We start from the raw sequence: 10934 nt of genomic DNA, 5'->3' as shown, positions 1-10934 counted from the left end.
TCGGTCACACCCCGGACCCAAGGACCACACGTGGAGCCGCTGTTCTTGCAGAAGCATTATTTATTGCCGGATTCCAGCTGAGGTCGACTCAGCTCCCCTCAGCCCCCTTGGCTAACCCCGAGCCCTACTTGCATTCAGTCGAGGTAGGGGGTGGTGCAGTGGTCTCCTCCTCCTCCTCCTCGGGAGGGTAGTCCCAGCGAAAGCAGAGGCCTGAAAGGCCTAAAATCTTATGCTGACCACAGATTCCTGTGAGCACCTTCCCACCACCACCAGCCAAGAAGGTGTTGCCACTTTCCCGCCCAAACGTGGCGTAGCGCCCCCAGTCTGTGGATATGAGCAGGGACCGGATAAACACCCTGTGGGAGCCGAAGATGGTATTGATGTGTTCTCCCCGCTGCAGGAGGAACTCCTGGGTCGTCCCACCTGAGGCGCCAAACACCCGGCCCCAGGAGTCGCCACATCGCACCTGGATGCTGGGAGAGGGGGCGGGGGGCGGGGGGGAGCTGGAGGCCAGAGCCGGGCCGGCCCCCCACTCCCCGGGCACTCCGTCCCCTTGCGAGGACAGCAGTCCCTCACTGCTGGTAAACATCCCCAGCCCGCGGACAGAGCTGTCGCCCTCACACCCCTGCTCTGATGCTTTTGGGCCCTGTGGGCTTGGGCTGGTCACCCAGCCTCTCTGGGCCTCGGTTTCCTTATCTGAAAGTGGTTTGGGGGGCAGTCAGCGAGATCATTCATCAGGGACCCCTCGGGCGGTGCCAGCTGCTGTCACTGCACACAGTGGGGAGCTGTCCCCAGACCCAGCTTGGACTTTGAGCCCCAGTTACTGACTAGACCAGGTCCCCGGCCTGAGAAGCAGGCGACGCCCGTAGTCACCTGGGGGAGTCCCACTAGCTCTGCCCCTCGGGCCTCCCCGTTCCCTCCACACGCCTCCTCCCGATGGCCCCACTCTGACGCCCGCTGCTCTTGCCAGGACCCTGGGTGTGCAGACCACGGATCCGCCCGGGCCTGGAGCAAGGTTAGGGCAGAGACCAGCTCTGGGCCTTCACACATTTCTGCTGACTTGTGTTCCGCCAGTGTCCTTTCTGACGTCCCTGCCTTTCCTCCCACCCTCCCCTGGACAGACCGCCCTCGGGCTCCCCATTGGGCATCTGGAGCAGAGTATCTTGAGCCTCTCGGACTGAGAGGCTGTTTGGGGTTGAAGGGAGAAAGGAGGGAGGAGCATCATCTCCCCCTCTTTTTAGATCAGCCCAGGAAGCCCGAGGGACTTGCATTGCAGACTACGGGAGGGGCTGACTTGCGGGGGAGGGGGCGCCTAACAGGGACAAGCAGGGAGCTGGTGGCTGTCTGCTCCGCAACTCCCAGGGTCATCCCGAGCCCCCTGTAGGCACACAGGGACGAGGTGCGAAGCCTCCTCCGCCGGCTGCTAAGGCCGTGGCGATGGGGCTCCGCCCTACTCACCTCTTCACTAGGCCAATGAGATCCACGGCCACCCGGACTCCGGTGATATCACAGTCACTGGAGGTGCTGAAATATGTGCCTCCTCCGACCCCATACATCTCTAGATGGACGAGGTGACCAGCAGGGGAAGAGAAGGGCACCACAGGCTGACCGGGAGCATGTCCCTGCCCCGAGCTGGACACAGCCCTCCAGACAGCCGCGAGGCCCTGGGACTGGAGTCACTGGTTTGTGGCAAAGGGTGAGCATGGGCCCCCGGGAGCGGGCTGGGGCAGGGGTGAGGATGCCCCCCAGGGGGGTGGGGGACGGCAAGCTGGGGGGTCAGACCCAGTGAGACTTACGCTCTGCCCAGCAGGTGGCGCTCCACAGGAGGCCGAGAGTCAGCCCCAACAGCATGGCCTCTGGATGGTGAGTCCCAAGGCTCCTGGAGGGAAGAGGACAGGCCCCTGCCTCTGAGGGGGGCCCCCGTCGGACCTCGCCAGGCTCCATCGTGGGAGGGGAGGGCCATCATACCTGACCGTGAGTCTTGTCGCCCAGTCCTGGTGGCACAATGCCTTGTGTCTGGGCACTCTCCACCCGGCCCTTTATACCCACCCCATCCCCGTGGGCCCCCATCCAGAAGGAAGGAGTGAGGGCCACGGGGGGAGCAGGAAGGAATGGCGGTGAGGGCTCTTCCTGGGGAAATCCCAGAGCCGTCCTGGGGGAGGCTCCCGGACACGCTGTGTTTATTATCTTGGCTTCATGGTCTACACAAACAAAATGGGACAGTGACGAGCGTTTCTCTGCCACCTCCGGGCCTCCCTCCTCAGCACCTGGACTAGAACGGCACTTTAAGTGGGGGGTTGCTGAGACCCCCCCCACCAGCTTGGCCGGACAGGTCTGCACCCCGTGGGGAGCTGCAGTTGGGTGCCCACTGGGACTCCTGCCTTGTGCAGAATCGGCCCCAGGACCTCGTTCAGGCCTTTGTGGAGCTTGGGGTCTCGTGGGCTTCCAGGAGCTCAGGCCCAGCTGCCCCTGGACCGTCAGAGAGAGCTGGACCTTGTGCCCAGTTCCAGGTAAAAGAGACCCCAGAGGCTGGTCCCACCATGGTGTGTCACTTGGAAGACAGTGACGGTCTTTCCTTTGTGCCCGGAGCAGATGGCTCCGGGACAGGCTGGCCACAACAGGCCTTGGGATGACCCAGGTGCAGAGGATTGGGGAGAGGGCAATTCTCTAGGCCAGTGCCCCTGGGCGCTCCTGAGGTCAGGCTTAAGGGTCAGACATATCTGGGAGGTAACGGGCCACTTGTCGAGGGCTGCGGGTCTGAGGCTCCTGCCAGCGCCGCCGCTGGAGCCAGACTGGATCCAGATCTTGGCTTCCCTGCGTGTGGGGTTGCTGCCGGGAGCTCCCACCACCCCAACACGATCAGGTCATCTGCTGTCTGTGGGCTGCGGTACAGCCTCCTCGTGGGCATTATGAGAATTCGGGGGGCCTTCTCCTGCAAGGGCCCGGCCATCCTGGACTCATCTGTGCTGCCAGGTGGGCAAGGTCGCCTGGGCCATGTCCTCCGAAATCGCTAAAGATCAGAAACAACACGCTTGTCCGTTTGGTGACCGGACACATAAATGATGGTGTTGGCAGTGCAGGGGAGCACTCCGTGGGCTCAAGGAAGGAGAGCTGCGTGGCCTGGGCCGGGAGCCAGGCTCAGCACAGACTGGGTGTTCGGGAAGGTCCCATCAGGTCACAAGAAGTGGGTGCACAGACCCAGTCTGGAAGCGCGGCCCCCTCCTGCTCTCACCCGGATGCCCGTGTTGGGGGACTGGGGCCGGCGTGGAGGCCCTGTCTTATGGGACCTCCACTCCCTATGTGCCTCCGAGGTACCCAGCCAGGGGTTAGCAAACCACGGCCCACGGCCACATCCCACTTCCCACCCGCATCTGCACAGCCCAAGAGCTAAGAACACTTCTTAGTTTTCGAAGGTTAGAGACAATTCAAAAGAATAGCACTTTGTGACACATGAAAGGCCAGTGAAACTCCACTGGCACGGTCCAAAGAAAGTTTTCCAGGCACACAGCCAAGCCCATTCACGGGCTTGTCGTCTGGGGCTGCTGTCTCCCCACAGAGCTGGGCCACTGTGACACTCTGTGACCCAGAAAACCTGCCACGTGTGTCCTCTGGCCCTTTACCCACAAAGTCAGTGATCCTGCTGCCTCGCTGGTCCCCAGTCTGGAAGAGAGGCGGTCCCGTCCACAGCATCTCCCAGCCAGCCCCCCGTGGGGAGAGCGAGGGCTGCTTTGGACAGGACCCTTCCTTCTGGGCCTGCGCTGGTCTCTCTGCAGAGGCCCCTTATGGCTCAGCCATCCCCCGCTGACTCACGTTGAAAGCCAGGGGCTCCCCACCTGGCCCCCATGCTCCTCGCCCCCTCCCAGAGGCCCTCGGGCCCACTGAGGGAAGGGGCAGGGGCAGCCAATCCCCTCCTGAGGCCCCAGAGCCTCCTGTGGGGCGTAGGCAGTGGAGGTGGCGGAGGCCCAGGACCTTGGCAGACGTGGCTTGGGAGGAGGGGATGGGGGTTGCACAAAGGGGGCTCTGTTTCTCACCCCACTCAATCACTGGGTGCTTTTGTGGTTGTCGCTGCCAACTCAGGTGCCTTCTTCCTAGTGCCAGGCTGGCTGGGCTTGTGCCCAGGAGAATCTGTGAGAACCGGAACCCCAGGGAGCACTGCCTGGGGGGCGGGGGAAGGCCCTGGGGAGCAGTACCTGGGGGGTAGAACCCCGGGATCACTGACTGGGGCGGTAGAACCCCGGGGAGCGCTGCCTGGGAGGTAGAACTCTGGGGATCCTACTGGGGAGTAGAACTCAGGGGAGCACTGCCTAGGGGGTTGACTAGAAGAGCCAGTCGCTGCCTAGATGACAGGGGTGCCAGGACGTGCCAAAAAGCACACACAAGGGACATTTTCAGAGGGCAGGACTCACATGCACACACATGCGGTCACACTCGGACACACCCTCAAGCTCACACGCCTGCCCGGCTTTGTCCACACACAGGGCCTTGCACAGGACCTGCACGTACGCACACATGCACACCGGCTGAGGGGCCCCTCATCCCCCGTGGCGCAGCACTGGCCCTGGGGAGGCTCAACACAGACCCTTTGGCCCTCAGGGCAAGAGCTCCCCACGAGGGGATTTGCGAGGCCATAATCCCCACCAAGCACTCGCTCAGACCTCGCTGCCAGGAGCGAAACAATGCGGCCTTCTCCCAGCAGAGGAGAGGGGCTGGACCCGGTCACCCTCCCGTCTGGATGTGGGGACTGGGGAGGCCCCTCTGTGCCCTGCAGCCTGCAGCACAGCAGACAAGAAAGCCTCCGGTTCTCACCGATGCCCCGCTCTAAGCTAAGCATTTTTTCTGCTTCTCCCCAGAGAAATGCAACTCCTATTTTGGAAAACCACACATTTTGTCTAATCTTTTACGCGGTTCAAATTCCATGGGGCGCCTGGGTGGCACAGCCGGTTGAGCGTCTGACTTAGGCCCAGGTCATGATCTTGGGGTCCTGGGGTCTAGCCCTGCGCAGGGCCCCAGGGCGAACTCTGCGCTCAGCGGGGAGCCTGCTTCTCCCTCTCCCTCTGCTCTGCTCTCTGCTCGTGCTCACTCTCTCAGTAAATCCTTATTCAGCCCAAAATCTCTGAAGGACAACATCCCTTGCTTCTTCTAATCTCTGCTGGCTGCCTGCTGGCCTGGGTGCTTCTCTGCTCATAGCTACACCCCTGCAGTCTCTCCTCCTCCCTCACCTGCGCTGCTCCCCGTGTCTGTGGCTTCTTTTCCCATCTTCCGTAAGGACGGCTGGTGTTGCATTCATGGCCCATTCTATCCAGGAGTGTCTCGGGATCCCTACCTTAATTACATCTGTGAAGACCCCTTTTCCAAATAAGGTCCCATCAGAGGTTCTACTGGGTGGACATATCCTTTTGGGGGGACCACGATCTAACCCATCACAGGACACTACCCAGCCAGCCTGAGGCTTGGCTGGGAGCCTCTCCCGAACTCCAGAGCCAGTGCATCCCACCTCCAGATGGCCAGAACCCCTCCCCCAGGCCCACTGCGGCCCCCACCCTCATCGTCTCAAACCCATCTGCCTCTCTGCTTTGAGAGGCCTGCCCCGTAGCAGGGGTCCAACACTTAGAGTAGGATTCCCTTTGTAAACGTCTCCTCGTTTCCTTGAGTTCAGAGGTCTTGGGGTCCGGGACCCCACCCTGACGCACACTGTACCCCATCCTTCCACCTGTCTGCCCTTGAACCTGCCTGCCCAAACAGACTCCAATGTCCAAGCAATGGACAGCAATGTCCAAGCAACTATGCTTACTTCCACATGAGGGCATTTAGGATATCTCTCCCTTCCCTGTCCTTTTTTGTTTGTTTTTGTTTTTGTTTTTTACTGCTTTGACTTTTTTGTTGTTATGGTTAGATTACCACTTTTACAAGCTGAGAAGCTCTTTTTTTTTTTTTTAAGATTTTATTAATTTGACAGCAAGAGAGCACAAGCAGGGGGAGTTGCAGGCAGAGGGAGAGGGAGAAGCAGGCTCCCGGCTGAACCAGAAACATCAGTGCGTGGCTCGATCCCAGAACCCTGGGATCATGGCCCAAGCCGGAGGCAGAGGCTTAACCTGCTGAGCCACCCATGCCCCTGAGAAGTGTTTTTTTAACCTATAAGTTTACAAAGGATATGAAAGTGGATGCCCTCAGGGTCAAAACAGGCTGGGAGGTGGGACCCTCTTCCTTTGTTGGAGGAGAGCCATGGCGTCCTCCTCCTTGTTTAAAGTCCTTTGAAGACACGAAGTCCATTTGACGGAAGCACCGCGCCTGTAGACACGTTAGCCAAAGGAATGCTTAGGAGCAGGTGCTGAGATTTATAAAAATTTCCCCGAAGATGTCGTGTTTTGTTGTTTTTTAGTAGGCTGTACGCCCAGTGTGGAGCAAGCTCGAAGCTGGAACCCACGACCCTGAGATCAAGACCTGAGCTGAGATCCAGCCAGACGCTTAGCTGATGGAGCCGCGCAGGTGCCTCAGACGTTGGTCAACAACCCAGATGTCCAACATGAAGAGATTAGTTCAAAGTTCGGTTCTGGTGATCTTTTTTTTTTTTTTTTAAAGATTTTATTTATTTATTTGACAGAGAGAGATCACAAGGAGGCAGAGAGGCAGGCAGAGAGAGAGGAGGGGATGCAGGCTCCCCGCTGAGCAGAGAGCCCAACACGGGGCTCGATCCCAGGACCCTGAGATCCTGACCTGAGCCGAAGGCAGAGGCTTAACCCACTGAGCCCCCCAGGCACCCCTCGGTTCTGGTGATCTTGAAGGGTTTCTTCTCTATGCTCCTTTTGTGGACTTGTATGTCCTAAGGAGGATGCGTTGATTTTAGAATCACCATCTTGAGGGTATTTGGACATTGCAAGCAGGTCTGTCCCCCACGCAGGGTACGTGCAGAGTCTCCAGGTGACCGTCCGCTTCTCACATGTGAAGGAGCGCAGCCTGCTCCGTGGGTGCCTGGCTCTGTACCTGGCCTCGGACTCTGGAAGGGAGACACCTCCTGAGGGTGGAGGGAAGGGATCCCGCAGACACAGAACGGGGCTAATGGCAATGGGGACGCATGGGGCGGGGGCGGGGTCCTCATCCCATACAAATAAGTATGGGGACAGAAACATTGCTTCAGGCCCCCAAGTCACCTGCATGTTCAGCTACCTGCTTATTTAGCAAACAGGCCGCGGGGGACCAAGCCCCAGAGCCCTGGCCTGCCTTCTAGAAGAGCCCCTGTGCAGCTCCAGCTCAGCAGTGCCCCCTTGTGTCAGAGGGCGCACATGGCAGAGACAGGTGCTGGAAGCCCCGAGAGTTTACGGAAGGAAAATCCACCCCAGGAGATGGAGGGTATCCGATCAGGGGCTCCTAGGAGAGGGAGGGACCCAGGGGACTGCCAGGACCCAGCTTGGCCCTGGAGACGGGGGGCAGCGTCTTACAGGTCTCTTGTGAAATTCCCCCCAAGACGAGGGTTTCATGATCAGGTCAGTTTGGGGAATGCTGGCTAATTTTGGCTCTTGGGTTTGCTGCCCTCACCCCTAATGCCCCTGACTGCCTTTTCCCCCCTCTTCTTTCCAGTAGAAATGGGACATCAACACCGTATTTCTGCCGTTTTGGCATCTCTTATTTATTCTTTCTTGCGTCCGCTGCCTCATCCGGCCTCGTCCTCGGGCGCCACTTCTAGGAACTGCTTCTTCCGATTCCTCCCAGGAATTTCAGGTTTCAGGCCCCCAGTGATGACACCGGTCCCACCGGGGCAATCCAAGACAATCTCCCCATGTCACACCGCTGGCTCAGCCATGTCTGCAGAGTGTCTTTTGCCACCTAGAGTGACACACTCAGTCTCCGGAGATTAGGACGTTGACATCCTTGGGCTCCGTTCTGTTCCCTGCCGCAGGGGCCTCCCTGGGGAAGGGCAGGCGGGAGGTCCCCTTCATCAGCCGTCCCGCCTGAGAATGACATCACGTTGCCCTCCCCCTTGACTGGTTGTTAGCGGATCTAGAATTCAAAACCCACGTAACTTTGTCTCCAATCTCTGAAGACCCTGTAGCACCAGCTTCTCGCTCTTGTTCCAGAATCTTGGTAGCTATTCTATTGTTGCTGATAGCGGCGGTCCTGGTGTTTGTCCTTGGAAGTGGCAGGCAGGTGGCTTGAAAATGCATCAGCAGACCCTCCTCCATAAGCCTGAGAAAATGTCACCTGTCCACACACCAACCAACTGGATTCTTGTTTGGTCTTTAAATGCACTTACTGGCTTTGTTTTCTGATTACAACACGATAGGAAAGGGGTAGCGAAGGAAATCTGGAAAAGGCTTAAAAGGACGGTAAGCGCCTAGACGGCTATCACCCAGGGGTGACAAGTGTGGACACTCCGGTGTGTCCCTAGTTGCACCCGACTCTCCACATGCTATGAAATGCACGAAGCTCTGGACTGTGGTTATGCATAGAACCCATCCAAAATACTTCCATTTCTCCATAGTTATTCTTTTTTAATTTTATTTATTTATTAGAGAGAGAGAGAACAAGTAGGCAGAGAGGCAGGGGGAGACAGAGGGGGAAGTAGACTCCCCGCTGAGCAGAGAGCCTGATGCGGGGCTCGATCCCAGGACCCTGAGATCATGACCTGAGTCAAAGCAGAGGCTTAACCCACTGAGCCACCCAGGCAGCCCAACTCTGTAATTATTCTTGTTTGCATAAGGGAAGTAGTAAATCTTAGTGGCTACCTAAAATATCTGCTCTGGCTTCTACAACTTTTTAGAGAATAAGAAAAAGGAAAAGAAAAAATATGTTGGTGGTATCACCCATAATAGGAGTGAAAAATCCTAATGAGTGTCGTAAGCTAACACCTGCTCCATGAAAACTATGTTCAGAAAGTCTGGACTCCAGGGGCTCCTGGGGGACTCAGGCAACCAGTTAAGCGTCTGACTCCTGATCTCAGAGTTGTGAGTTCAAGCCCCACACTGGACTCCACACTGGTCGTGGAGCCTACAGAAAGAAGAAAAAGAAAAGAAAGCGAAAAGAATAAAACGATACAAGAAAAAAACTTTGACTCCAAGCTGAAAATGTCCTTAAAGGTGAAAGTTGCAGGTTTAATTGTCTCCATGAACTGACCACAAGGGAAGGCCCCCTCTCAGTTGACACTGGCTGGTGGTAAAGCACACGATAGGACAGTGGTCACTTATGGTCTGGGCGATCCCCCTCACCTAGCCTCCAACTTCTTCACCAGGCAGGACTCCCATGTCCCCACTACGCATGTCCTCCCCAGCAGTCAGAGTGACTTGAGGTGTCCACAGCGGAGTGGCATGCCGAACCACCTGTGGGGGGACAAGCAATTCCAATGGCCACCGCGTCAGGCCCACTGGTCAGTGACAGGGTCCCAACATCAGCTTGGAGGTTGCTGGACCACGCATGCCCAGGCGCACAAGGCCTCTCTCTGCGGCAGGGTCGTGTCTTCCCTGGAAGACAGCTGGGAACGGGAATGCCGCAGGGGGTAGGAACGGGTGCGTGGAGTGATGTTGCCCACCTGAAGCTGCTGATTCCCTTCCCAGGATGGCTGAGACCTCTCACCATCTCCGGCCTATCTCAGGAGAGCAAAGGCAGGGGACACTACGGGGTGAGTAAACCAGGGACCCAACGCTGCCCCACGATGACCCCCGGGGTGCAGTGTCGACGGTCCCCTGGAGCTCCCTTCCACCCTGGGCCCGGAAACATCCAGTGTGGCCTGAGCCACATAAAGGGGTGGCAGGGGGCTGTGGCTAGACCTCCCGGAGCCCATCACTGATTGCGGGTGGGGTGGTGGGGCATCTCCACCGTGAAGGGCATAGGGTTGCATGGTCATGGCTGGGCCACGCGGGCTCCGGGACCGCCCACGTGGGAAGGTATGGTCAAGGCCACTTAGTGACAAATGGAGAGCTGGCAGGAAGGACTGTAAGGACTGTGATGAGCAGGATGATAGAGTGGAAGGAACAAGGTTTTGGCTGAGGCCTGGAGAACAACAGGGCTCAACCAGGGAAAGGGGGAACATTCTAGACCAAAGGAAGGGTACCTGCAAGGACCCCAAGTCAGGTCAGAGCCCGTCACACAGGTGCCATGTAACAGCACGGTGGGGAGTCTCGAGAGGGGTGAGGGGCGACAGGAGGTGGCAGGGTCCCTGCAGGGGTGGGGTGCCCCGCCGGCCAGGAGCCCAGGGAAGCCACAGGCCCTGCTGCTTGTGGAGGGGAGCTCCTCCCGCTGCAGGGGGAGGGCAGGAAGGAAACAGAAACCGGGGCCTGCACATGACACAGTAGCCGCCTCTGAGGGAGCTGGTGAGACAGGGAGCGGGCTGGGGGCCTCCTGCCCAGTGGGGAGGACTTTGGTCTTGTTTGTGGCGTTCGACCACTCCCCATTTGGGGAAGCGAACCCCCTTCCCGTCTCCCAGGATCATAGGTGAGCAGGGACGTTGGCTTTGCCGACACCGAGACGTGCCGCCGTGATTTCTCACAGGCCCCAGGGGGACTGTGCCTCAGTTGTCCACAGCGGGACCCTCCCCACTGGGGCTTCCTGGGATTATCTCCCAAATCAGCTTCCTGCACTCCAGTCCTGGTCCCAGGTCAGCCTCAGGGAAAGAGGTCAGACCAGGAGTGTCTGTCGTGTGTGGTGGGGGGCCTGAGCACCGGGGGGTTCAGGACGTTTCCTCCCAGCAACCCCCTTCGTCTCCCCAAGGGCTACTAATGTCCTCCCAGTAATTACCTTTTTGACTGATCTAACCAGAGGGGTCCTATGATTTGCCTCCCAAACCCAAAGAGTGCAGACACCTGCAGCGAGATTCAGGAGTGGGGCGTGCTGCTGGGGTGACTGGGACAGTGTCCGGGGAGCCCCCCGGGCCACAGAGGGCTCTGCAAGGCATAGACTCCATCATGCAAACGTGTTTATTAGCAGAGGGACAGTGGGGGATGGGG

General features: G+C 58.5%; 1 protein-coding gene across 2 annotated transcripts; it reads right to left on the bottom strand.

Annotated features, from left to right (window-relative positions):
• Nucleotides 1-42: 42 nt before the first annotated feature.
• LOC111156242 (zymogen granule protein 16B) lies at nucleotides 43-2053 on the bottom strand. 2 transcript variants are annotated; one of them, XM_022516999.1, is made up of 4 exons: nucleotides 1969-2053; nucleotides 1797-1879; nucleotides 1459-1558; nucleotides 43-473 (listed from the first exon to the last, which is right to left on the bottom strand). In XM_022516999.1, the coding sequence occupies exons 2-4, from the start codon at nucleotides 1849-1851 to the stop codon at nucleotides 125-127; spliced, it is 504 nt and encodes a 167-aa protein (XP_022372707.1). In that variant the 5' UTR covers nucleotides 1852-1879; nucleotides 1969-2053; the 3' UTR covers nucleotides 43-124. The 2 variants fall into 2 exon arrangements, with proteins under 2 accessions (XP_022372707.1, XP_022372706.1); XM_022516998.1 differs by lacking the exon at nucleotides 1969-2053 and having other exon boundaries at nucleotides 1797-1948.
• Nucleotides 2054-10934: the final 8881 nt, after the last annotated feature.

This window comes from Enhydra lutris, unplaced genomic scaffold (assembly GCF_002288905.1).
Source record: "Enhydra lutris kenyoni isolate GAN:26980312 unplaced genomic scaffold, ASM228890v2 scaffoldscaffold45, whole genome shotgun sequence".
Lineage (NCBI taxonomy): Eukaryota > Metazoa > Chordata > Mammalia > Carnivora > Mustelidae > Enhydra > Enhydra lutris.
This window is presented reverse-complemented; position numbering and strand designations above follow the sequence as displayed.

Coding starts and splice junctions, on each gene's coding strand:
- LOC111156242 (XM_022516998.1), bottom strand. CDS start 1,944: ATGGAGCCTGGCGAGGTCCGACGGGGGCCCCCCTCAGAGGCAGGGGCC. Junction 1,559..1,796: donor CGCCACCTGCTGGGCAGAGC/GTAAGTCTCACT, acceptor TCGTCCATCTAG/AGATGTATGGGGTCGGAGGA. Junction 474..1,458: donor CTCATTGGCCTAGTGAAGAG/GTGAGTAGGGCG, acceptor CCCCTCTCCCAG/CATCCAGGTGCGATGTGGCG.